General features: G+C 42.8%; 1 protein-coding gene across 2 annotated transcripts; it reads left to right on the top strand.

The window, feature by feature from the left end:
* Positions 1-1,921: 1,921 nt before the first annotated feature.
* On the top strand, positions 1,922-27,218 carry TTLL1 (TTL family tubulin polyglutamylase complex subunit L1). Of its 2 annotated transcripts, XM_075899368.1 has the most exons (11): positions 1,922-2,090; positions 4,930-5,046; positions 6,529-6,737; positions 11,035-11,215; positions 14,422-14,556; positions 14,729-14,837; positions 17,107-17,250; positions 18,425-18,538; positions 20,425-20,511; positions 23,139-23,302; positions 25,365-27,218. In XM_075899368.1, exons 2-11 carry the CDS (start codon positions 4,934-4,936, stop codon positions 25,492-25,494), a joined length of 1,386 nt encoding a protein of 461 aa, XP_075755483.1. In that variant the 5' UTR covers positions 1,922-2,090; positions 4,930-4,933; the 3' UTR covers positions 25,495-27,218. The 2 variants fall into 2 exon arrangements, with proteins under 2 accessions (XP_075755483.1, XP_075755492.1); XM_075899377.1 differs by lacking the exon at positions 18,425-18,538 and having other exon boundaries at positions 1,925-2,090.
* The last annotated feature ends 645 nt before the right edge of the window (positions 27,219-27,863 follow it).

Genomic DNA, 27,863 nt, shown 5'->3' with positions numbered 1-27,863 from the left:
ATAGCTAATGAGCCACCATTTTTGCAGAAGAGGCTCTTGTGCAAAAAGGAGCTGTCTACACTACATGCTTCCCCACCCCCAGACCAATCAGGGTCTGTGGTTGGGGAAGCACAGAATTGTCCTGGCCCCGCCTCTTCTGCCTGAGGCCTCGCCCTTTCTGGGGCAGACCAGTTAAAAATTATTGCCCACCCCTTCCTTAGCTCCACTGACGGGCCAGACATTAGTGGCCCATCTCCCAGTTTGGCTGCAGGAGCTTCCTTGAAATCAAGCCTAATTTTAGGAGATTTCCAGCTAAATTGCAATCTACCAGTTGGTGACCACTGTTCTAGCTCATCCTTGTCTCTCTTAGATATGTGTATGCTAACTTGCTCTAGCTCAGCATACAGGATGTGACCTATAATGTTCTTGCATTGCAGCTAAAATAATCAAATACAGACAAAATACTTTAATACAACTTGATAAACCTATTCTAATAACAATTAACAAACCTATAATGAGTGGTCAAACTTGTAAGAAATGTTATTTAGAGGCAAGCAAGCAGGTTAGCCTGATAGGTTACATCACAGGCTTCTGTGAATTTTTGTTTATGGCCTGTGACCTGTCCCTTTTACTAAAAATAATCATGCAAAATATTAATCTTAATTATGATATAATCTTTAATTACATTATTACATATTGCTTTTTTTCCATGGAGGTAATGGGAGGGGGGGAGGAAGGGCTGTATGCCTATGTCCAGGGCTTGCCGAACCGCGGCAAGCCCCGCTCGCCAGCTGCGCCGGTGATCTGCGCATGTGCAAATCATTCTGCGCATGCGCAGATCGCCCGAACCCAGCTCTTCCCGTGGCGAGTAGATTGTATTATTTGTCGAGCCCTGCCTATGTCTACACTTGCAGCTTCTTGCACAAGAAATATGCAAATGAGGCTAAGCATGGAAGATTGCGGAGCCTCATTTGCATACCTAATGAGCCACCATTTTTGCAGAAGCTTTTGCGCCAGAAGGACCTGTCTACACTGCCCCTTCTTGCGCAAGAAAAACCCTCTTGCGCAATGCCATTATTCCTGAAAATAATCAGTGTAGCAGCATTGCGCAGAGATTGTGGCCTATCATGGTGGCAGATAGACAGCTCTCCCATTTGCCTGGTTGTCTTCTCCTGTTATCTTGACATACACTTTGCAAGCTCTTTAGGGGCAAGGACTGTCTTTTGTTCTGTGTTTTTATGGAGCCTAACACAATGAGGTCCTTGTCTGTGACTGTGGCTTATAAGTGCATACTTTAAAAAAATAGGGTGAGAGAGTGGTTCTGAGGGATGTAGGGATCTGACAGTTCCCCAGTGCAGAGGGTCTCAGCAGGGGGTTGTCAGCAGGGGCAGAAGTGACATATCTATCACTTTGGGGACTGACCACACTGGCCAATTGTGCTAGTCCACGGGGCCCATCAAAGCGTGGGGCCTAGAGTGGTCACCGTGATTCACCATACCCTAGGGATAGCCCTGGAGGTCAAGTGATGCAGTGCTGGGGTGTCAGGTTTCTGTGATTCAGTGGATGGCTGTGGGTTACAGGGGTCTTTGGAGGTTGCTATGGTTCAGGGGGTGGCTGTGCAATGTGAGATCTCAGAGGTTCAGGGGTGGCTCTGTGGATCCAGGAGTCTTGCTGGTCTAAGGATGAATGTGTGAGAGAGAGAGATCCAGGGGTGGCAGGTCAGGGTGAGGGGTTCAGGGGTAGTAATGGAGGCAGCAGTCTGTGGGGACTCAGCAGTTTGGGGGTGGCTGTGTGGGTGGGGGGGGGCTGCGAGGCAGGGCCCAGGGGTCTCTGATGTCTCGGTGGTTGGGGGTGGCTGGGTCTGTCTCACTGGGGCTCTAGAAGCCTCCCACCCCGGAAGTTCACCCCCCGCGTCTCCCGTTACCAGGGTGCAGGGCCGGAAGCGGTAGGGGCGGCGGCTCCCGCTCTCCCCTCCCCCGCAGCGCGGGATGCTCCGGGCCGGCTGGCGCCTCCCGGCCGCACAGGCTGCAGCGGGGCGCATGGGGCCGGCGGGCGGCGGCGGCGGGCGGGGTGTGAGGAGGAGCCGGGGGCGCAGCCCTTCCCGCGGGCAGGTGAGAGCCGGAGACTCCGCGGGGCCTTCAGGGGAGGGGCCCATCGCGGCGGGCTGGGGGTGGGGCGTGTCTTCCCCTGCACCCCCCCCTCACTTCTCGGGGACAGCCACGCCAGCCCGGCCCGCCTGGGGGGGGGGGGGGGGATTAGCCCTCCCCTCCCCTCCTGATTCCTCCATCCCTGGGTGGCAGAGGGGAGATTCTGCCCCGCCCCACCCACAGTGCTGCAGTCGCGATAACCCCCGTCACGGGGCTGTATAGTGAGGCGTCTACATCCACTCTCTTTCTCTGGACTCCTGGTATATCCTAAGTGACCTATTTGATAACAATAGACATCTAAATATATTTTATCTATGTAGATAGACACCGCTGAAGGGCCCGCTCACTTCAATATCTTGGAGCTGATTTTTTTTTTTTAAATTGCATGTGGGTAATGCTATGTCTTTTAATTAGGGATGTAAAATCCCCTTTCATTAGTTAACCAGTTAATTGTAAATAAGTTTGCCTGTAGTTATTTGTAAATAAATGATAAAAAATACAAAGCTTTAAACAGGCTAATTTCACATCCTTGAGGATAATGAAATCATCCAAATATCCTGAGAGATTAATGTGAATCTCTTGTAATAGTGCTCTCCCATTGCATCTTGAGCCCTTTAAAAATAGGGACATTGTGATCCCATGTTCCTAAATAAGAGGAAGGATGGTGTTGTGGTTGAGATACTGGGGGTTAAATTAAGTGCTTGATTTTCCCACACACTTGCCCTATGACCTTCAAAAAGTTCCCTCATCTCTCTTGTCCTGGTAGGGATGTTTCCCATCTTCATAATAGTGATGTAAGGATAAATTCACCTACATTTGTGAAGTACTCAGATACTACAGTAAGGAGGATCTCTCAATACAAAGGATGTGAAACAGGTGATGCTTACCAGTTCTGCTTAACTGGTAACCAGTGGGGGTTGAAGCAGTTCCCAGGCTTGCTGTGGGCAGGGGGCTGCTCTAGATGTGCAGGGAGACCACTGCGGATATGGGCTGCTCCCATCCAGAGCAGTCCCAGTCCGCAGCGGGCCCAGGCGCTTCACAGTCAGGTGCTGTTTTGGCAGTGGGCTGGGAGCTGGGAACTGGAGGCAGCCCCAGCACAGTGCCTGGGAGCAGGAGGCCGCCCAGCCTGAGGGCTGCTCCAGCTGGGCTGGAGTGGTCCCCGGCCCAGATCCTGCTTTTAGTCAGTTAACCGGTTAAACATTTGCCCCCTGCCCCTCCCAATTCATACACATACTCATTCACTCACTCACTCCCTGGCACCACTACTGGTAGTGAAGTGGGACTAGACTGGCTTCCAGCTGCTAGCTCTGCGCTACTGCCAATATGTCCTTGTGGCCCAGGAGAGGTGTGTGCATAGTCATCCTGTCTAGGATGGCTCAGGTGTAGCCCTCCTGGGCCCCACCGCAGCCGCCCCAACCATCCTATAGACAGGATGGTCCCCTGTACTCAGGTTAGCCCATGAGGCCCTTGGTGGGCTGGGGCCAGCTAAAGGGATTGGGGCCCTCACGCTCAGTGTGGCGGTGGGAGCTGCAGGAAAGCCGAGTTAGGCATCATCCTGCTCTGCTCTGCTGCTATCTCCCAAGCCAGCCTGAACTGGGGTTGGTTGGGGTGCTCAGCTTTCCACTGCTATGGTGAAGTGGAGCAATGGGACTGGCCTGGGAGATAGCAGTGGAGAAGAGCAGAGACTACGGTGTCACTTGGCTTTCCCACAGCTCTTGCCACTGCATTGAATACGAGGGGCCCGACTCCTGCTGCCATCCTTCAACAGGCCCTGTGGTAATTCCCAAAGTTGTGTCCCTTGAGGCAGGGCTTGAGGGAAGGGGTGAGGTGGGGTGGAAGAGGGAGGGGCAGAGCAGGGGCTAGACTGAGGGGAAAGGAACATACGCTGCCCCCAGAGCCGTAGGGACTTGCATGAGCCACAGATGCTCATGGGCAGTGAGTTTGAGACCCCTGCTTTACATAGTTTCTGCGTAAGATGGGGCAGGAAATATCTGCCATTTAAGAGACATATTTTTACTTAAGTATTGTTTATAAGTGATAACATTTAAAGTGCTCTATATTTTATAAACATTACACAAGATAAAGGCAAGGTTGTTGTGTCAGTTCAGTGGACAGATGATCTCTAAGGGTGTGCCTACACAGTAGGGCTTAACTCAATATAAGCTACACAAATTGAGCTACATCAGTTGTGTAGCTTATTTCAAAATTGGGAGCATCTACACAGCACTCATTTCAAAACAGAGCACTCTTCCTCTTACTTCCCTTACTCCCTTACAATGGTTACAGGAGTCAGAGAAGTCCTCCAGCTTGACAGTATTTCGACATGATTTCGAAATAACTGCCTGCTGTGTAGACGCAGACTAAGTTATTTTGAAATAATGCTAGTTATTTCGAAATAATGTTGCTGAATAGATGTACCCTAACTGGCACAGTGAATGCTAATTATTACTCTTGCTCATAGTCATGGAGAGCCCATAAAGACTTTAATTATTGTCTCATTCCTAAATGTGGTCCCTTAGGTGAGATTTGAGGGACACTGTTAGGGCAGTATGTAAGAAGCTTGCAACTACTGCTGCTAGTGCTATATCCTGGGAATAAATATAGGACTTCAATGTCTGGTGCAAATGAGCCATCTTTCTCAAACACTGAATGAATGTATTCTTCTTTATCTAAAAAAGTTAAAGGCAAATTACCATGTGGATACACTTTCATTTCCCCATTTGGTTTTACCTGATCTGTGTCAAGTACAAAACGAAAGAGGAAATCTTGAAACTATGCAACACTAGAAGTTTTTTTTCTTTAGGATAATGGCAGGAAAAGTGAAATGGGTAACCGACATAGAAAAGTCTGTGCTAATAAATAACTTTGAAAAGAGAGGCTGGATTCAGGTGGCAGAAAATGAAGACTGGAATTTTTACTGGTAAGTACATGTAAGAATTCTCATTTTTCAATTCAGGAATGAAATAATTAGCTATCTGGCTGTCAAAATGGGACCCACACCTTACTGAGATGAAATGTGAAATTCACGCCTCTCAAAGCTATTGTTTTATGTTTTTTGCAGACAAGCAGATATCTCTGAATAATATTAATATTTTTGAAGTTTCCTTCAAACCATAAATTAGATTTCCTTTCCTTTTATAGAAAAGGGCAGTTGAGATTCTGAAGAACATATTAGCTCCAGAGAGGTGCTGCTGTGGCATATGGCAGAGGCAGGCAAGATATGGCTGGTGGGCTGAATGTGGCCCACCAAGCCTTTAGATCCAACCCATGCCCACTCCTGCAGCAGGGAGCAGCCCCAATAAAAGCAGCTAGCTACTCCATGTTTCTCTCTGTGCTGCAGGGAGAGAGAGGCTTCAGCACATTGCTCCTGCCCCACAGCAAATTCTCTCAGTTCCTGTTGGCCGGAAACCAGCCAGTGGGAGCTGAAAGATTTTGCTGAGAGTGGGGGCAGCATGTGAAGCCTCTCCCAACCTCCCCCCTTCCGATAGCTCAAAGAGCCACAGGCATGGCTAGCTAGCAGTCTGGGACTGCTGTGGGGAAGCCTGCCTAAGAGTGCTGCTGGTTGGGAACTGCTTCGGTAAGCACCTCTCAGCCACAGACTGCCTCTGGCACCTCAGTCCCTCCCTCTCCCCAACTCCGTCCCAGACCCTGCACCCCTTGTAAACCCTCCCTCAGGCCAGAATCCTTCTCCTGCATCCATACCCCCCTCCTGGACCCCGAACCCCAACTCCCTGCCTCAGGTCACAGCCCCCTCCCTTCACCCAAACTCTCTGACCCCACACCCTCTCCTGCACCCCAGTTCCCTACCCCAAGCTCCCTTCCACACCCCACCTCTGTCCCAGAACCCACAGCCCCTCCATAGATAAATGCGTCCCTTGCCCATTTACCAGAATCTTGGCGAGGCACTCCATCCAAAATTTATTGCCCATCCTTTGCATACGACCATATATTGGGTACTTCCAAGCCCTGTTGGGGACTGATTGGCCACGGATAGTGCCAGGATAGGAGGAGTAAAAGTTGACTCCTTCCTGTCCAAGCCCTGGCTTCAGACCTGTTGTGGAAATTAACAGTGCCTATAGGCCTGCAGTCTTGTTTGGTGAACTTTCATCTGGTTTCACTAACTAACATTAGTTCAGGGTCTGTTGAAGTTTCAGTAATAACTAAAGTATCCATTCTATAAAGAGAAATATTAAAGACAGAGCGAGGGCACAGATTGCCTTAACATAATAGTATTCCTTAATATTATGGTATGGTAAGTCCCCCCTTTTTTTTTTAATTAAATCTTCCAAATTCAGTACATTAACCAAAGTGGAATTAGAAAATAAAGAAGACAACAACTTGATTGTCCTTTTGAATGCTGTTGGTTGGCAGGAAATCATCTGACATTTGTTTCACCTTTCAGGATGAGTGTACAAACTATCCGAAATGTTTTCAGTGTAGAAACTGGCTACCGCCTTTCTGATGACCAAATTGTCAATCATTTCCCGAACCACTATGAGCTGACCAGGAAGGACTTGATGGTGAAAAATATCAAGAGGTATAGGAAGGAATTAGAAAAAGAAGGGAGTCCACTTGCTGAGAGAGATGAGAATGGAAAATATATTTATTTAGGTATGTATTTCTAACTACCAGCATTATTCTTTTTATTAACACACATAGATTATGTATGGGATTATATGTGAGAAAATTGATGTTGTGATAATAGTAGGCTAAAACTTCAGATTAATGCATTTTAAACAAAAGCAGTACTGGATGTTGGAATCAGTCTAGGATTCTTGCCTAAGATAGATAAATTTGTAAGTCACAACTTGAGCATGATGTATTCACAAAATTTATGCTCAAAGGTGTCAGTCGTGGAAACTAAAATTGCATATTTTTTTTATCTGCAGAGTAGGTTTGGCATGGGCAATAAAAATGCAAGCATCACCAAATTATCTGTCAAAGTGCCTCAGTGCTGCTCTTTAAAGACTATTTTAAGGAATCCATAATTCAATATTCATATCTTTGCTAGTATCTTATCAATAGTACATTTATAGTAGTGGTTCAGTGATGTGACAGAGCTGAAATCAATAACTCAGTTCCTCTTTCTTTGTTCTCAAACGGCCATCAGATGGTAACAGATGTAGGATACCGCTTTGGTTGATGGATTTTTTTTGAACCAGTGTCTTGGTTAAAAGGCTTCATCACCTATTCATTTATCCTGTAACTTTCTCCCCCTGCACTGCTTCACTGCTAAGCCTCCATTCCAGTGTCTATGATATTGTATTTGGTTGATGATTAATTATGTCAGAGTTTGGGTTGGATCTGTGGTGCTTTTGTGGCTGTATCTAAAGTTTGATATGTTAAATCATTAGATGGAAGGTAATTCAGTTGGAGCTTTTTTTTTTTTTTTTTTTTTTTTAATTTTTTTTTTAAGGACTGGGATCTGGTTGGTGTTTGGGGATGGTTTACCAGGAGAGCTATAGGGTTCATTTTGTGTGTTTGTGTGTGTGCGTGCGTGCGTGCACAAAATTGCAAAATAAAAACAAGAATCCCCCAGATTTTTAAAATAGGTTTTTGATGTTTGCATACCATTAAGTGTACTACATTAATTTAGTTAACCCCTGAAAACATGGCAGCCCAAAAACCTTCCCCGTGTCACTAGAGATTTTAGTTAACATTTAGTTTAGTAATTGTGTAGTTGCAAAAAAAATTACTGGTTACGTGGTTATAGCAAGTGTGCTCCTGGTGCCCATCCCTACTCCTGGGGGAGCCTCCTGGCATCCAGCATGAGGTGGCAAGGGAGCCAGTTTAAAAATCGGCTCCCCATGCAGACCGTCTCCCACCTGTCTCCCTGAGCTGTTGCCTCTGATACAGCTGCTCGGCATCCTGTCTGCTTCCCCCTGCCATGCTGCTGCCTCTGATATAAAGACAGCAGGACAGGGCAGGCAGCTCCACGTGAGCCAACATGTTCAGGGAGTCAGCTTGAAAGCCGGCTTCCCACATGTACCCATTCCCACCTGCCCCCCAGCCCCTGCACTGCTGCCACTTCAGACGACAATACACTAACTTCCCTACGTACCATCGAAGAGAGCAACAATAACAAAAATATTTCTATGGCAGCATGTGATGATTAGGGTTGCAGATGGCTGAAACAAAAATACCGAACACTCCCCCCCCCCCCCCCCCCAAAATAAACCACTGGGAAAAAAATTTGTTGCAGCAAAAAGGGGGGGGGAGGAGACCAAAGTTGATGGGGGGGAACCTGGATCACTGCTAGGGGTTACCAGGTAGTCATTTTTTAAAAAAAATCAAATACCCGGACAGCAGGGCTGGTGGGGGGGGGGTGGTGTCAGTCGGAACGGGGCTGGCCATGGGATATCGGGGGAAGGGGATTGGATGGGACGGGGCAGGGCTGGCCGGGAGTAAGGGGGGGGCGGGAAGCACAGCTGGGGGGGATCAGTGGCCGGGAGGAAGGGTGGGCGGGAAGCAGAACTGGCAGGGTTGGGAGGTGCAGTGTCGCTGGCCTGGGGAGATCAGTAAGAGGAACGGGCTGGCAGGAAGCAGAGCTGGGGGAAGGGATGCAGAGGGGCTGGCTGGGGAAAATCAGGAGGGGAAGTGGCGGAGAACCAGCTGGCCGGGAGGGGGGGGGGGGTGAGCAAATTGGCTGGCAGGGAGCAGGACTGACCTGGGCACTTGCTGCCTGTCCCGCGCAGGCTCCCGGCGATGCATGAGCGAGGAGGAGGCTTCCCCTCCTCCTCACACTCAACCGATGAGGGCTCCCGGTGGCAATCGTGGCCCCGCCTCCTAGCTGGGACTCAAAGCCACTCCCCTCGCCCACGCCAGGCTTCCATCCGGTGCGCAGCCGGAAAAATCAGAAAATACCAGACATTGCACGTGTCTGGTATTTTCTGATTTTTTTAGCGGACAAAGCGCGCAAATACCGGACTGTCCAGTACAATACCGAACACCTGGCAACCCTAGATATAGTTACATTCTTGCATGTAAAATAGGGAGTAAAAATTTTCATGGTTAACTCAACAAGCAAGAACAACACAAATAACTTTTAGTATTTTAAATAGCATATTGAATTTTCAAACCTCTTCTCAAACATTGCCTTGAAAGTTAGTGGATAAATCTTCTACACAGAGAAAGAGGCTGTAATTTGCTCAGTGCTTCAAAGGTAGTTAATAGTTGGGATTAACACTTGCGTGTTTCTGTTCGCTGGTCCTAAAATCAGAGTACTGAACCATATGCCCCTCTTGTATATCAATAGTCACATGTACAGATCAAAACAAATCCAATTTGCAGACACATGTTCTAAGCTTCTAAACTGGTGCTGATAACAAAGCTAACATTATTTTAAATAGAAATACTTTGTGTAGTCTCTTTTTAAATGTTGCTCTGAATCACTGTCAGAGAGCGCCATTATTTCCCTTTTATTGAGATCAAGAATTTTCTCACTTTTTAGTCATAACTAGACCCTTCAGTTCTAGGAGTGTGGTCCTATTGGATTTTGGGAAGTGGGCAGGTGTTAGCTTATCCACATCTAAAGGACCCTCACCCCTCCCAGCTTACAAGGAGGATCTAAAGAGCCCTAGACACCAACTGATTCAAGGGAAAAAGAAAAAGAGGGACGGGTGTGAGGGTTAAAGGGCTAAAACAAGAGAACCCTGGACAGCGCCCACTGCTCCTCAAAGGTCTTCCAGGAGTGTGGTTGAAGGCAGATATATCAGTAATAGAATAATTAAAGCCTTTCTCCTGTGAAGTGAAAGTCCTTAGCTCAGGTTAATTATGGGCACCTGAATCTAAGGAAGTATTTACCCCTTCATATACAGGCAGTCCCCGACTTAAGTCGGATCCGCACTTACGAACGGGGCTTTTCTCGCCCCAGAGCTCACGGGCGGCGGGTCGCCACCCGTGTCCTCCGGGGCGAGAAAAGCTTCTCCCTGTCTCCCTGGTCTGCTGGGGGGGTCCAGCAAAGCCGCTGGACTCCCCCAGCAGACCAGGGACACCCGAGCAAAGCCGCCACCTGGGCGGCTTTGCTCGGGTCTCCCTGGTCTTCTGGGGGGGAGGGGGCGCAGCTAGTGCGCCCCCCCCCCCCAAGCAGTCCAGGCTTTTGTTGCGGGACGCCTTGGGTAGAGCAGCTGGGGTGCTGCCGGGTTGGTCCTGTGGGAATCTACCCAGCAGCGCACCAGCTGTTCTGTCCCAGGCTCCAGATTCAGCTGCTGTTGAAACTGATCAGGCTGATTCCAGGAAGCTGGGGGCAGAGCAACTCTGCCTGGGGCTTCCTGTAGTCAGCCCCTGGTCAGTTTCAGTGGCAGCAGCTGAATCTGGAGCCAGTTCCGACTTACATACAAATTCAACTTAAGAACAAACCTATATCCCTATCTTGTATGTAACCCGGGGACTGCCTGTATCACATAAATGAGGGTAACCCAATTAAATTAATGGGCAGCAGGTATTAAAAAAAAAAAAAAGGATGTACTTCACACAACACAGTAAATCTGTGAAACTTGTTGCTAGAGAACATTGTAAAGGCCAAAATTATAACTGGGTTAAAATAAAAATTAGATAAGTCCACAGAGGTTAGGTCCATCAATAGCTATTGGCCAATATGTTCAGGAATGCAACCCCATGCTCTTCGTGTCTTTAAATTTTTGACTGCCAGAATCCTGGAATGGATTATACTGGACTGATCATTCATAGTTATTGCTGTTCTGTTCTAGAAAATCAAGATACTGGGCTAGATGGACTTTTGGTCTTCCACAACACGGCCGTTCTTATGTTATGGTCTTATGTTCTCTCATATCGGAAGGGATAAATCTGATAAGGGGGGACAGTAATCAATCTATGCTGAACAATACAAAGACATTGTATCCTGGCTATATCTAGTGTTCTAAATCTTACTTTTTGTTTACCTATTTAGATTTTGTTCCTGTCACCTTTATGCTTCCTGCCGATTACAACTTGTTTGTTGAAGAATTCAGAAAAAATCCATCTAGCACCTGGATTATGAAACCTTGTGGGAAAGCTCAAGGAAAGGGGATATTTCTCATCAATAAACTCTCTCAAATTAAAAAGTGGTCTCGAGACAGTAAAACATCTTCGTAAGTTTAACCTCCTTCTCTCCAGTTTTTCTGTATTTCGTAATTTTATATGTAGGACTGTCAAGTGATTTAAAAAATGATCGTGATTAATCATGTGATTAATAATGCTGTTAAATAATAATATACCATTCATTTAAACATTTTTGGATGTTTCTTACATTTTAAAATATATTGATTTCTATTACAACACAAAATACAAAATGTACATGCTCACTTTATGCTTAGTTTTTATTGCAAATATTTGCACTGTAAAAAACAAAGAAATAGTATTTTTAATTCCCCCATTACAAGTACTGTAGTGCAATCTGAAAGTTGAACTTATAAAGGTGGAGTTAAGTTTAAAAAAAAAAAAAAAAGCCCAGCGCTGCATTTGAAAATAAAACCGTATATAACACCTCCTACCCCCGACATTGCATTTGAAAATAAAACAGTGTAAAACTTAAGTTCCTTCATGTCAATAAAGGAACTTCTTAGTCCTACTTCTTGTTCAGCTAGTTGCTCAGATAAACAAGTTTGTTTATGTTCGCAGGAGATAATGCTGCCCGCTTCTTGTTTACATGTCACTTGTAAGGGAGACTACATATTCACATGGCACTGTCCTAGCCAGTGTTGCAAGATATTTATATGCCAGATGCACAAAAGATCCATATGCTCCTTCATGCTTCAACTACCATTCCAGAGGACTTATGTCCATGCTGATGATGGGTTCTGCTCAGTAACTATCCAAACATTGTGGACCAGAAGCAAATACATGTGTATCATTTGAGTCAGATGCCACTAGCAGATGGTTTTATATTTTGGTGGTTTGGGTTCTGTAGTTTCTGCACTGGAGTCTTGCTCTTTTAAGACTTCTGAAAGCATGCTTCACATCATGTGCCTTTTGGATTTTGGAGTGCACTTAAGATTCTTAAACCTGGGGGTCAGTGCTGAATCTATCTTTACAAATCTCACATTGGTACCTTCTTTGCATTTTGTCAGAGCTATAGTGAAAGAATTCTTAAAATGAACAACAAGTACTGATTCATCATGTAAGGCTGCTCTAACAAGAAATATATGGCAGAATGCAGGTAGAAAACAACAGAAGGTGCACAGTTCTACCCCAGATGTTCAGTAACAAATTTAATTAACACATTTTTTTTAATGAGCATCATTATGTCCTGTGGAATTCAGGCCAAAGCATGAAGGGGCATACAAATGTTTAGCATATCTGGCATGTTAATACCTTACAGTGCTGGCTTCAAAAGGTGACATTGTAAATAAGAAGCAGGCAGCATTCTCTCCTATAAATATAAACAAACTAGTTTGTTTTAGTAGGACTGAGTGGACTGGTAGGTTCTACAATTTTAATCTGTTTTGGTTTTGAGTGCAGTTATGTAACCAAACCCCCCTCCCCCTACATTTGTAAGTTGCGCTTTTAAGATAAAAAGAGTACACTACCATACATGTGAGGCAAATTGAAAAATACTGTTTCCTTTTTTTACAATGTGAACATTTTTTATTAAAAATATCAAGGCATTACTGTACACTTTGTATTCTATGTTGTAATTGAAGTCAATATATTTGAAAATGTAGAAAAATCCAGAAATATTTATTAAATTTTAATTGGGATTCTATTGTTTAATAGTATAATTGTGATTAATTTTTTGGGTGAATGGCAGTTAATCAGCAGCCCTAATTCTTTCGTGCTTGCTAAAGGAGCATTCTTTCAACTCGCTAATGAATAATTCTTTTTGTACACCAGATCATTTAGCATTACTTCATTATAGTTGCTATTTCTTATTTAATGTCTTCCTGCTTCAAACAGCGTTTAGTGCCAGTTATTGCATTTGGTGCCATGTGGCACAACCACTAATTCAGTGAGCTACAAATATATAAATACACTTTCTGTGAGGAGGATGGGGGGGGGGGGAAGTGTTTGTATACCTAGCTATGTGAAGAATAAATTTGCATGGGCAGACTGGAATAATGTTGAATTATGAGTTAGAGGAAAGCTTTCATTTCTAGTCAGTGACTTCATTTTCAGCCTGAGGAAGGTTGTTTGACAGTGCACAACCCCATCCTCAGCTGAACCCCGAATGCGTGGCCCTCAGCTGCTGGAACTGATGCCAGCTGTTCGCAGCGGCTCTGGGGCCGAAGCTGGCTGCTGTTCAGTGGCTCAGTGGGCTGGGGTGTACCCTAGCTCCATCCCCCTGAGCCACTGCACAGCAGCCAACTTCAGCTCTGGCAGCCACCATGTGGTGGGCAGCTGCCGCAGCTGAAGCCAACTGTTCACAGCAGCCTTGGGGGCCAGGGCTGGAAAAGTCAAATGTGCAAGAAGATGTAGCAGCAGAAATCTCATTAAATAAAGTGTGTGAGTACAATATTTAATTTATGCTATTAATCATTTCAATTATCAATAATATTACATTGTATATTTTCTGTCATGCAAATGGGCAATCTTATAGGGCTCTTTGTTGACGATGTGCTATGAATTTTGATGTAGTTTGGCTCTTTGGTGTGAAAAGGTTGCAGACCCTTGCTGTATGGGGTGGTGCTAAAATTTTAGGTGGGTTAAAAGCTTTTAGGCTGCTTTTGAATACTGGAACAAAAGGCCTACCTCCTGACATTTGCATGATTACATTTGAAGGAAAGTTTACATAGGTGTTAATGGCTAAGATAAGAGAGGATTCTTTTAACATAATTTTTTTTAGTGTTGCAGATTATCTGCAGACTCTGATCCTAATAATTTTTGCAAATTAATTTTCATAATGAATATGCAAGTAAAATGTTACCAGTTCTCCAAAAGTTTGTGAATGGGTTTGCTGGTCCGCGATATAAAAAAGATTGGGAACCACTGATTTTGACTACTTACCAACATAATTGCAAAGGGGCCCAATCAGTGACGCACTCAAGTCTGTATTTAAGAGCTTTGCTAAATAAAATAGTTTGAGTTGGAGCCTAAATGTTCTTCTTATAACAGTGAAATGTAAAAAAAGCTTAAATGGACAGCTTATCCCACTCATTTGTTTTATCTGTGCTTTTGTACATATTGAAACCTAGTGCCCTGCACACATTCATCAGAATGATATTAAAATTTAATGAAAGTGTGATATAGGATTTTAGTAAAATTAGAACTTCATTACTTTTTGAGAGATTTCTTTTAATGAAGGGAAAACATTAACATTTAATCAACATATTCTGAAACATAAAATATTTACTTTTTCTAGGTTTGTATCTCAATCTTCTAAAGAAGCATATGTGATTTCTCTCTATATCAACAACCCATTACTGATTGGTGGGAAGAAATTTGACCTGCGTTTGTATGTTTTAGTGTCTACATATCGTCCGCTGAGGTGTTACATGTAAGATCATACTGATTTCTAGCTCTTAAAAACAAAAAAAGTGAAGATGTACTCAGCCAAAAGATTCTGTGCTCAGTGTACTGAAAAATTTCTCAAGCATGAAGTATTTTAGGATGCTGTTTTCCTCTATTCTAGTTCTATTTAACAAATTAAATACCTTTTTTTGTTTAAGGTATAAGCTTGGATTTTGCCGGTTTTGCACAGTAAAATATACACCCAGTACAAGTGAATTAGATAATATGTTTGTACATCTTACAAATGTTGCCATTCAGAAACATGGGGTAAGTGAGCTTTAAAAATGATAATTAAGTAGTAAACTGGATTATTTTAAATGGCATATAAATGGAATATAAGTGTTTGTGCATTTTGTTCTGTTCTTCACCCTCCTCCTCATTAAGTCCCTTGAGCTAAATATTTGTTCTGTATTTTATTTGTAAAACAAAATTGATTTATGTTACTTTAAAAGCACATTAGATAATAGATGGAACATAATGCAGCGATATCGTGGATATTTTCAGTTTAATTCTGGCTTTAGTGGCTATAAGCAGGAGTAAATTTTGAAAGACTCACCAATTAATAATTTTTTCTAGTACTTGAATGTTCCTTGTTATCTGAGAACTTAGCTCCCAAAAATATTCCAGACAGCTAACTAATAAGGTGGAACATAAAGAGAATTAGTCTTGGAAGTAACTGGGTCCAAAGTTATTTAGAACTTTATACATAATTGACATCCTGCATTGCATTGATATCCGGCAGCGGAAATGGATGCCTCATGGGCTGGGGTCTGTTCTAGCGGGACTGGAGCTGTCATCCTGCTTTCAATTAGTTAACCATTTATACCATGGGCATTAACCATGATTTTACATCCCTAGTGTCGCTGAGTGAATACGGTTGGGAAAAAGACTAATTACTCACACTAGAAATGACTGGTCATATTTCATGTATTTCATAGATTTTTTTAAACTTCAGTGCTACATTTTTTTTAAAGTTTAATTTAACCATGGTTTAGCCATGGTTAAATGAACCACTTTTCTATTTCTCCTCTTCAGTGAAACAACCCCTTATGTAATCCTTTCCTTTTAGTCTTGAATATATGATTGCCCAGTCATTCCAATCCCAAGCTACATTTCCTGTGTCCTCTTTATATTGTTAGCTATCAAAATGCAGCTTCTGTTGATTGTTGTACTTGTGTAATTGTAGGTACCATAAGACAAGTTTTAACACTTGTTTTTGTGATTTGCTATGTAATTGGATTTAAATGATTTAAAATGTGTTCTGTGTTACATAATAGACAATGCCAAGTAAAAATTGGGATCTTAGCAGGGGTGTGAAAGTCACTTACATTTCTTACAGGTAGGCTACGTCTACACAGGCATGAATTTCCAGAACTGCTTAAAACGGAATAGTATTCCGTTTTAAGTTTTTCCGGAAAAGGAGCGTCTACATTGGCAGGCTGCTTTTCCGGAAAAGCCCTTTTCCGGAAAAGCGTCCGTGGCCAATGTAGACGCGCTTTTCTGGAAAAGAGCCCCGAGAGTCATTTTCGCGATCGGGGCTTTTTTCCAGAAAAGACTACTGGGCTGTCTACACTGGCCCTTTTCCGGAACAGTGTTCTGGAATAAGGACTTATGCCCGAGCGGGAGCAGAATAGTTTTTCCGGAATAGCGGCTGATTTTGTACAGTACAGCATCATTGCTTTTCCGGAAATTCAAGGGCCAGTGTAGACAGCTCGCAGCTTATTCCAGAAAAGCGGCTGATTTTCCGGAATAAGTGGCCCAGTGTAGACACAGCCGTACTGTATTATCACAACCTATCCCTGCTTGAGAGGGTGCCTCAGGGCAGGGGAGATGTTGTGATACCGCTGTACCTTAAGAAATTTAAGAGCGGGATGGAGCATGGGGGGCTCAGAGCAGAGGATTGAGGTATACGGGGTGCCAGAGTCGGGGATGGGGGCGTGAGAGATGCAGGAGTCAAGTTTGGCATGTATGAGGGACTCGGGGTAGAAAGTTGGGCTGGGGTGTGTGTGCAGGAGGCAGGACAGAGGGCTTGGGGTAGGGGTGAGAGTGTATGGCAGGGGCCTTGGGGCTTGCCAGGGTTGGGCCGCTGCAGCTGGGCAGCCGCAGCCGGATAGGGGCCATGCCAGTATCGTCATGGCCAATTCCTCTTCCCTTCCTACCCTCATCGTGGCAGGACTAGGCTGCTGCAGCCAGATGGGGGCCACCGCCAGCCCCTCCTGTGGCAAATCGGGGCCAGAGCGTGTGGCCTTCCCCAGGATTGGGACCAGGGCTGGGCTGTTGAGGCCAAACAGAGACCAATTTGGCCCTCCCCACTCTGGGTACCGTCTTGCCGGAGCTCAGCTGGTGCTTGCCAAGCAGCGCACCAGGCACATCCCCTTATTTTGACTTCTGGGCCTTACAGATCCTGCAAAATGTCATACAGCCAAAATAGTTTTAAAAAATTGTGGTTAAAAACAAATGTAAGTTTATATGGACAAGAATGCAAGGGCTGATGAATTGCAAACTCTGAAACTGAATTAACTCCTTAATTCTGTAGGACGACTACAATCATATCCACGGAGGCAAATGGACAGTGAGTAACTTGCGCTTGTATCTAGAGAGTACACGTGGAAAGGAAGTCACCAGCAAACTGTTTGATGAAATTCATTGGATAATTGTGCAGTCGCTGAAGGCCGTTGCAGTGAGTAGTGCTAATAGAATATTGCCAGTGCCATCATCATAATTGCGAGCTTTCAGTAGTCATGAAATTTTACAGTAAAGAAAAAAACTAAAGCAATTTGTTTCCCATCAGGAGATTGTTGCTTTGAATTCTCATGCTATTTTGTTGTTGTTTCGTTGCCTTTAAAAACTCTGTTACTTCTCAGTGTCCCTGTAAAGCCTAGAGCCCTTCGAGAAACCTGACTGGGTGGGCAAACTGTGTGTATATTAAATGAATAAATATATGAGGTGCTGAATTCATCACAAACACTTACTCTCATTTAAAGTCAATTAATATTGCCATTATGTATTGCCCAAACAACTCTCCAGACCTGTGTTGTTTCAGTAGTAATGGAGGAAATAACCTGGGAAGACAATTTGCTAAACAAAATGCAAAGGTGTTAGGATTCTTTCTTCCATTTGTTTAGAGAATTTGTGTAACTTACTTTCAGCTCTCTGATATGTGAGTTATATAGTTATCCCAAATTCATGCCAAAAAACTATGGCACCATCAAGTATCTCCTTTCCTCCTGAATAGCTTGACAGAACTATATAGTATATGGGTAACTGTAGGCATTTACAGATAGTAGTTTCCCAAAGTGCCAAATTAGATGCAAAAAGAAAAGGCAGCTCATCCCAATTGTAAAAGAGAGAAGAGAAACAATGTGAAAAGCAGAAGGAAAATAAACAATGTACAGAGGAGGAAGTGTTGTGATAGCTTCAGTGCCCCGTTCTGTTTCCTATACGTAATGAGAGACATGCTTTTCCTTCCTTCCTCATGTCCTGCAAGATAGAAAAACTTTCAATATTAATTTTTGGAACCAATCTCCACTAACTTTCCAAAGGGTCCTTTAAATTGGTGGTTCTCAACTTCTCTAGACTATTGTACCCCTTTCAGGTGTCTGGTTTGTCTTGTGTATCCCGAAGTTTCATCTCACTTAAAAAGAACTTGCTTAGAAAATCAGATGCAAAAGTGTCACTGTACACTGTTACTGGAAAATTTCTTACTTGATAATTATATGGTAAAAATGAGAGAGTAAATAAATTGGAATATAACTATTGTATTTCTATTTCAGTGTGTAATACATAGAGCAGTATAAATAAATCATTGTATGAAATTTTAGTTTGTACTGACTTTGCTTGTGCTTTTTATGTAGCCTATTGTAAAACTAGGCAAATATCTAGATGAGTTGATGCACCCCCTGGAAGACCTCTGCATACCCCAGGGGTGTGTGTACTTATTGTTGAGAACCACTGCTTTAAATGATCTGGTAAGTGTTATACAGGAGAGGTGCCCTGATATTCGTTCTGAGCTGATGCTGGACAATGAGGCTACAACTACACTGCAGCACTATTTCGGGATACCAGAGGTAGCCTGAAATAGCTATTCTGCGTCTTTTGAGCACGCCCATTATTTCGAAATATAACGGGCTCACTATTCCGATGTCCCTGTAAACCTCATTCCATGAGGAGTAAGGGACATTTCAAATTTGACTCGAAATATGCTATGCAATTTGTGTAGCTCAAATTGTGTAACTTATTTCGAGCTACGAGTGCAGTGCAGCTGCAGCCTGAGTGATTCTCTTGAGAATTTTCATCCCAGTCCCTTAGTTTTCATGACCCCAGTGGATTTGAGCTAAATATAATGATGTAGTAATAAAGTATTTTAAATACAAGAAGCTAGTCAATAATTGGGATAATAAACAAGTGTCTTCAAATAAGTCACATTTAATTTGACGGTGAAAGGTAAATTTGTACTTTTATATCTTAAAAATATGAGTACACTTGAACCTCTTTAATCTGGCAACCTTGGGAAGTAGGCTATGCCAGATTATGAAATTTTCCAGACCATGGATATTCACCAGAATGAAGATTAATCAAAGTCTATTACGAAAGCTTTTGTGTATAGTAGAGTACTGTACAAGTATAACATGTAAGGTAAATCCTTAATGCACTGTATTTCAGTTGTTATTGAGGGGTGAAGCTGTGGGGTCTGGAAGGTAGTTATGGTGTAGGGGTGGGATCTGTGAGGGCTATGCAGGAGGCCCGAACCACAGGTGTTCCTGGATCATGGACACCCAGATTAAGGAGGTTCAAGTGTATTTTTAATTTCACCTATGGCATGAAAGACTTAACATTCCTGTTTTCATACTCTCCACATGATGTAGGATGCACAGGTGAAATTAAATGGAAACTAAGTAGTCAAATATGTTCTGTTAATACACTGATTAGTATGATAATACTTACACATTTTATATATATATATATATATATATATATATATATATATATATATATTGTGACAGACCAAGAGTAGCTGGCTGCCGCACATTGATGGAGGGAAGACATTCTGGGACTTGGGTGAACCACTTTCTTTTCCCTGAGTAAAGGAAAGCCTATAACCTAACTGCAGCATAATCAGGCAGGCACCTGCGGTCAGTTAGAGCTTGCTAGAAGCTACAGATTGATTAGACACTTGCAGACAATTAAGGCCTCTGGTGCTAATTTAAAAGGGCTCCCCCCCAGACAAGGAAGGGGGGAAAGAAAAGGGTGAAGGACAGGAAGTGCTGTGTGGGTGTGAGCCAAGGACAGTCGAACAGGTACCAAACTAAAGGTACTAGGATGGATTATTTGAGGAACTGGCCCAGGGAAAAACTGTCAGATTGTGAGTGGTAGTATCCCTGCCTGTTGCTGCTGCCTTAGGGTCCCTGGGTCGGAACCTGGAGTAGCAGGTGGGCCTGGGTTTCCCCACAACATCTCAGTCTCTGTCTTGAGAAGGGAGATCTGGACTCCAGAGGGAATTTTATCTCAAACTTATGAACTAGCTTGTGATCAGTGTGGCTCAGTAGGCTGTGGCTCCTCCCTCTAGTAGAGAGAAAGAGGCTGTGTGGAGGGCCATGGCAAGCCTGTGAGGCTAATGTTATCTGCCAGTAGCGTGAGACTCATGGGGAATAGATGGAGCTTTGCCACAGAAAAACGAGAGAGAGAGCGAGAGAGAGAGATTGTATTGAGAGTCAGAGCAGAAAACTTGCACAAACAAAACTGCCATAAACAATTGTTATATTTGTACATGTTACCTAGAGAAATATAATAATTTATAATCTTTCAAGTTACTTAGTCAATTAATATATATACATTTCTTCTCAACTTGTTTCAGCCTGTAATGAACAATGATAAACACTGCTTTGAGTGCTATGGATATGATATTATTATTGATGACAAGCTTAAACCATGGCTTATTGAGGTAAAACATTCATGTTTTTGTAAACAGCTCTCCTCACTGTTTCATTTCACAGTGTATATATTTGCTCTTTGAAGCTTGATTTTGAGTTTTCCCTTTTCTGTATGAAAGTGACTTGGGAAGGGTCTTGGAACAGGCAACAAAATGGGTTGTGGGAGTTGCAGGGTATCAGATTTCAGGTGAAACCTGTGTTTTGGTCTGGTGAGCAAAAATCAAATGCAGGTGCATTTGGACTCAAGGAACAGTCTGAATGCCAGCATCCCTACCTTAGTGCTCCAGTAGCTGGAGGACTGGCACTGACTTAGTGCAGCGTAAATCTAACCTTTGCTTAAGCTCAGGAATTGTGCATAGCACAGCTGAAACAGTAAGAAAGCTAGAAAATAAGGGATCAACATATTAGAAGAATAAGCTTGAAGTAGTTCAGGATTGTATACATTTATTGTGTGATTCTACAAACTTCTCTGGTATGTTGACTCCTATCCAAACTCCAAATCTAATGTATCATTTCCTTATTCGTTTCCCTACATCTTATTTTTGTATATATGGGTTCATTATTCTGATGTGAATTTATAGTGGTACAGGCAGTCCCCGGGTTACGTACAAGATAGGGACTGTAGGTTTGTTCTTAAGTTGAATCTGTATGTAAGTCGGAACTGGCGTCCAGATTCAGACACTGCTGAAACTGACCGCCAGTTCTGACTTACATACAGAATCAACTTAAGAACCCCAGGCGTCCCCAAGTCAGCTGCTGCTGAAACTGATCAGCAAATGATTCCAGGAAGCCCGGGGCAGAGCAACTCTGCCTGGGGCTTCCTGTAGTCAGCGCTGGTCAGTTTCAGCAGAAGCTGACTTGGGGACGCCTGGGGCAGAGCAGCTGGGGTGCTGCTGGGTTGCTCCAGTAGCGCCGCTCCTCGGTGCTACTGGACCAACCCAGCAGCACCCCATCTGCTCTGCCCCAGGCGTCCTGATTCAGCCGCTGCTGAAACTGACCAGCAGCGGCTGAATCAGGACCTGGGGCAGAGCAGCTGGGGTGCTGCCGGGTTGGTCCAGGAGTGCCCAGAGCGGGCGCTGCAGGACCAATCGGCAGCGCCCCAGCTGCTCTGCCCCAGAGTCCAAAACAAAAGCCTGGTCTGCTGGGGGGGGGGAGCACACTAGCTGTGCCCCCCCTCCCCCAGCAGACCAGGGACACGGGGAGCAGAGCCGCAGCGGCAGCGGGGCAAAGCCTCAGAGGCGCGGGACCCCCCCGCGGCTGCGGCTTCAGTCCGGGAGCCTGTGATCTGCTGGGGACGGTCCCCAGCAGACCACAGGCACCCAGACTGAAGTGGCAGCAGCGGCGGTTCCCCGCGCCTCTGAGGCTTTGCTCTGGCAAAGCCTCAGAAGCGCGGGAACCCGCCCGGTGCCCCTGGTCTGCTGGAGACGGTCTCCAGCAGACCAGGGGCACCGGAGCAGCTTACGAACGGGGCTTTCTCGCCCCGACTTCCGGGGCGAGAAAGCCCCGTTCGTAAGTGCGGATCCGACATAAGTCGGATCCACGTAAGTTGGGGACTGCCTGTAATCATAAAACATGACCAGATTTATGTAAGATGCATGTAAATTTGGATCTGAATGAAGTAGAGGATCCTTAATAATGCAGTACAATTTAGAGGCTTGTGGTGAGACTTCTTACCTATGTTGCCAGCTGAAGACTTGCCGGTCCTTACAGGGTGAGGGGGGCTCCTGAATCTGCGTGGCATACCCATACTTCCTCCCAAAGCTCACAGCCTTTCCTACGCTCCTGCCCCAGTCCAAAGCCAGTATCCAGACACCCTCCCAGCGCCTGAACACCACACGCTCTCCTACACCATAACCTCCTGCCCCAGCCCAGAGCCTGCACCCACATCCCCTTCCATACCCAAACTCCCTCCCAGAGCCCACACCTCCTTTCCAGTCTATCCCCTGCTCCAGCCTGGAAAAGTGAGTGAGGATGGAGGAATGGAGTGAGGGAGGGGCTTCAGAGAAGAAGCAGGAAAGGGGAGTGGCCTAATAAAAGGGACAGGGCAAGTGTCTTTGGGTTTGCATGATTAGACAATTGGCAACCCTACCAGGTGGATAGGTGGAAACCCTGTCTGTGCCAGAAAATCACAGGCTGCAGCATAGCCCGTAGCTCACTGGGCACCAACCACTGCAGGTGCAGTACTGCCTAAATGTTGGGGGGGGGGTAGTAACTATGCAGACACAGTTTGTGTCTGCATGGGGGCCATTGACTGTTCTTCCCCAGGGCCCGAAATTACTCTCCGCAGATCTGGCCACACAAGTCCATGTGTAACTACTGTTAGGAAGGAGCAAAGCCTCCTCTTTATTTTGTGTGAACTAAAGGTATGAATCAAGCAGCATCTGGGGATTAGCATAGATGAACCTGCTTCCAACAAAAATAAACTCTTAGACTCCGAAGAGAATTAATGATTCTTAAAAAATAAAATCTGAAGGAAACACACAGATTCCTTGCAATGGTTTTGTTCAAAGAAAAGGCAATGTGTTGAAATATTGATTAGTTTATAGGATAACAGTCATTGTCCTTGTACATTTGTCTGTAGGACCATATCTCTCACACATAGAAGTTGTTTAAAATGAAATGTCTTTGTTTTTAACAGGTCAATGCTTCCCCTTCTCTTACCTCCAGTACAGCCAATGATCGTATCCTTAAATATAATCTTATTAACGACACGCTTAACATTGCTGTCCCTAATGGTGAAATTCCAGACTGTAAATGGAACAAATCTCCACCAAAAGAAGTTCTTGGAAATTATGAAATTTTGTAAGTTTTAGCAGTGTCCTATGTAAATATGAACATTTTTTTCTTTTTGAGAGAAGATTAATTTAGAATCATGTAGATGTGATGAAATTCATCCAACTGGGGAGAAAAAACAAAGTGCTACTTAATCACCATGTTAAGGCTGGAATAGCTGCTTCCAAGGCTGCGTCTAGACTGGCAAGATTTTGTGCAAAAACTTGCTAGTTGTCTACACTGGCTGCTTGAATTTGTGCAAGAGCACTGACTTTGTAATGTACAAAATCAATGCTTCTTGTGCAAATACTTTCACGCTCCCACTTGGGGAAAAAAGCCCTCTTGCGCAAGAATATTTGCGCAAGAGGGCCAGAGTAGACAAGGAAGAACTGTTTTGCGCAAAAAAGCCCCGATGGCTAAAATGGCGATCGGGACTTTCTTGCGCAAAATCGCATCTAGACTGGCCACGGATGCTTTTGCGCAAAAGCAAATCTTTTACACAAAGGCACTTGCCAATCTAGACGCACATTTGCGGAAATACTTTTAACAGAAAAACTTTTCCGTTAAAAGTATTTCCGCAAAATCATGCCAGTCTAGACGCAGCCCAAGAGTTTGCATTCCTGACTTAGGCCTTAGTTGTGGGTAGTTGTCCCCTTCTGATGAGGTCCTACACTTCACCTGCAAAAAGATTGGTTTATTTAGGGTATATGATTAAATGAATTTCACTCTTAACTATATAGATAATATATATATATAGTATTTATTTTAGACTGAGTATAAGGCCTAAGTAACCATTAAATGCTTTATATGTCCCAAGAAAATTTTTGAAAACTCTCTTAATTCATCGGAATGATGTTACCCAACTGTTGTGATTTAGTGATGGGATGTTAAAATAGTTAATTGCATGATGTTTTTAACCTGGTATAATGAATGTGTGATGGAGGAAGTTAGAAAAAGAGCTCCCCTGTTTTAATATATGTAATGGGTTAGCATGATACGGGCTTATGCATATAGGGGGATGCTGAACTTGTAATCAAAATTCCCTATTCCATTTGGAATCAGTTTCAAAAGATAAAGGTTTGAGACCCTCATCAGTAATTAATGGTTCTGAAGTAGGGTATGTTAGCTAACCCACTAATCCATGCCATCTGTTTTATATAGGGCCCCAATTCTGCAAACATTTATGTATGTTTGCAAGATTGAAGCATACATTTATAATTATTATTAGCTTTGTGATCACTATGAAGATCTGCATTTAATATTAGTTAAAAAGGACAGAGGGAATCCTGTTTGACTGAAAAATATAGTAGCTGTATCTTTCTATTTTGATTATTGATGTTTATGTATTTAGAGTCAAATTCTGCATTTGGATGCATCCAGAAACTGTTAAATCAATGGATAGTGAGATTATCTCAGGCCATATTAAGTTTGTACATTTAAAGGTGTACTCATGACTGTGGCAAACTTTACAAAATTTGTATCAGCAAGAATACATTAAATTGATGTGCTGTACTTCTGGTGTTGATAGATTTGTATTCAGATTGAATCTTGTATCTTGACTATTTTAATCAGACCACTTTTCTTGTTTATTTCAGTTAACTGGTGCCAGAGTCTAGTTTTTTCTGATGTTACAAATGTTTCTGTGTTTGATATGTTGGATTGTAACATTGCTGAATAATCAGCAAGTTAATATTTCTATTTACACACAAATCTATTAAAATGCTAAGAAAAGCAATGCAGAAATATAAGCCTCAAATAGTTTTGAAAGCTCTACAGTTATTTTTGCCTGCTACAGTAGAAATGTTGCTGATGGTGGTGCCTGTTTTTCATAAATAGCTACTGAAGTATAATAAGGTTAATTTTATTATAGTGTTATAGGGTCCAGTCCTGTGAACACTTAACCAAATGAATAACTTATGTGAGGAATTGCATCTTACAACAACACACTCATGTGGTGAGTGTTTATGGAATAGGATACTTTAAACATGTGAATGCTCAATATTAAACAAAAAAAGTTAGGAAAGGTCATTTTTATCATCTCTGTTATACAGTGATTAGGAGATTGAGACACTGAAAAATTATCTTATTTTAGGTATGATGAAGAGATGGCACAAAGCGATGGAGCTGATCGTGATTTGAGAAGCCGTTCTGGACAATCCATTGGACTAAAAGGGAATAGAGCAAGAGATTCAGTAAAGCATGTGCTCACCACATGGAAGTAGGGACAAAATCAAATGAATATCAAATCAGTAATACTTTACTGAAATTCAGAGCTATGCTCTTGGCTGGAAATTTTGAACTGAACACCGGGTTTTGGACCATTGTTTTTCCTTTGGACAGCTTCCTTCTCTTTACTAACTGCTGTGTAGTGTGTGGGAATTAATAACTCCAGAGAAAATACAGCAAAGAAATATTTGTCCTGATATGAGACATGTCTGTATGACACAGACTTTGTATGAGTGGTGCACCCAATCAGCTGTTCTGATAGTAAATTCACTAGTTTAAGTTTACTTCAAGAGTATTATGGTGCATGTGGCTATAGCAAATCTATTGTAATATAAAGAATTAATATTAATTGCATTAAACTTTTAAAAGCAGAAGTTCTCAGACTTGAGAATAGGATTCTTTTCAACAAATGGCTGGTTTGGCTTATAGGTCTCTTAAATAATCTTCTTAAGAAATCTGGTGTTAACTAAAAGTGTTCTTACTTACATGAGCCACTGGTTTGGTGTTCAAGATTTTGTTTTCCAGACTGTATAATGTAAGTAATCTGTCTCTACACTTATAATTTATTATACACTTTTAACTCCTTTGTAATTAATTAAATGTGTAACTTTTCTTGATCAGAGTGGCTGGGTTCTGTAAAACTTTTTCTTAAAAAAATGCACCTTAGAATGTCACTCCTTTGTGTTCAAGGATTACGTTTGAAAATAGAATCCAGAAAGGTCAGAGGTAATGGGCATTATCATTGTATAGCTTACACTGGCTTGATGACAGTTAAATTCCTTGATACAAGTGCAGTCCCTTCTGGAAACATATACAGTACAAACCTACTTGAGCTGTGATTGTAAACTAATGCATTGTTAATGATTTTTAGTTAGTGTTGAAATAAAAAAATATCAAAATGCTAAGATTGTCAGGTTCATTCAAACTGTAACTCCTCAGAAATTAAAATTACATAGACGGGAAGAACCACATAACCAGTTGCTGTGCTATCACATTTGACATTTATTTTTACATACAAGGTGATTTTGGACATACTTGACTAAATGTCTTCCTGCTTTGCCACTTGAATATAATATAATAAATGTCAACCCCACTGCTCAGTAATACCTGTAAATCTTTGCTTGCATCTATACAGCTCTGCATTTGTCTGTATGTTACATATTTTATGTTCTGTAACAAAATTTCATTGCATCTACTAAGCCATTTCTAATCACTGTTGTCAGAAGGTACAATAGCTACAAATATCATAAAGCAAGAGAAATTTAAAAAGGAAATTATTATAGTTTAACTATATAAACTATATATACTATTATAGTAGAACATTATATAAACTAGTCAGTTTAGCTATTGCCTCTGATGTCATAATTCTAGCACTCAGTAAGAAGATACACACAGCTGCTTAATTTTGGGGGAGAAGGAAATCTCCAAAAGTACTTGTATTAACATAATAAATCTCACCTGGATCTCATGGAAGGCATAATACCTACATAAAATGAATGAGGGACAATTTTATATGAAATTCTTATCCATTGTTAATCTTGTATTCTGTTTTATGTATAAAAAGTCAAATGCAGATTTTGGTATGTCTTCCCACCAAATCTCTGATCCTTACAATTTATGATGTAGCACTGTAATAGGTCATCAGAAAGTTGTATCTTGATTTGAGATTAAGCAGTACTTTTTACATGATAAAGAAATTAAATTTGCCTGATTTTCTCCAGCTCCCTTCTGTATTGTTGTGTCCCTTACTCTGGTTCTTGTTTGTACATTTGAGCCTTGGCAGGATGAGAGCCATGGCTGGAATAGATCTATAGTCAGATATTGAATGCCGTATTAGTGATGACTTGTTTAAGGGCTGATGTTTCCTCCTCCACCTCCTAAGCACCTATTGCTAGGAAATGTGCAATAGTGTAGGCCTTGGGAAATATTATACTGCTGTCAACAGGAGTATTTTACAGCACGGCTGATTTCTTAATCTCTTAGAAGTCCTTTTTTTACTCTTGTACAGTACATTCAAACTCTGATTCTTGTCTCTCTTTCCTCTTTCTACATTGCCACTATCCACAGTGCATCTATGTGGTAGCATTTAGCTACATTATTTCTCATGGTTCTGTTACAGTAGCCTCTCTAATGGTATTACTGTTATGTAGCATGTATATTACCTCATTACCCTTTTTCTATATGAGTAGTTGAAGGGACTTTGTAAGGTGAAGATGATGTATGGTATAATCAGTTTGCAGCCAAGTTCAAACTCTTTGCCTTTATGTATAATGAAGTTTTATCCATAAGTCATTGAGACATTATTAAACCTGCTTCTAAGATAGAACTAATGTGGAAGAGCAGAGATAGGCGTGGGGTATGTTGT

Source organism: Pelodiscus sinensis, chromosome 1, assembly GCF_049634645.1.
Source record: "Pelodiscus sinensis isolate JC-2024 chromosome 1, ASM4963464v1, whole genome shotgun sequence".
Taxonomy (NCBI): Eukaryota; Metazoa; Chordata; order Testudines; family Trionychidae; genus Pelodiscus; species Pelodiscus sinensis.
This window is presented reverse-complemented; position numbering and strand designations above follow the sequence as displayed.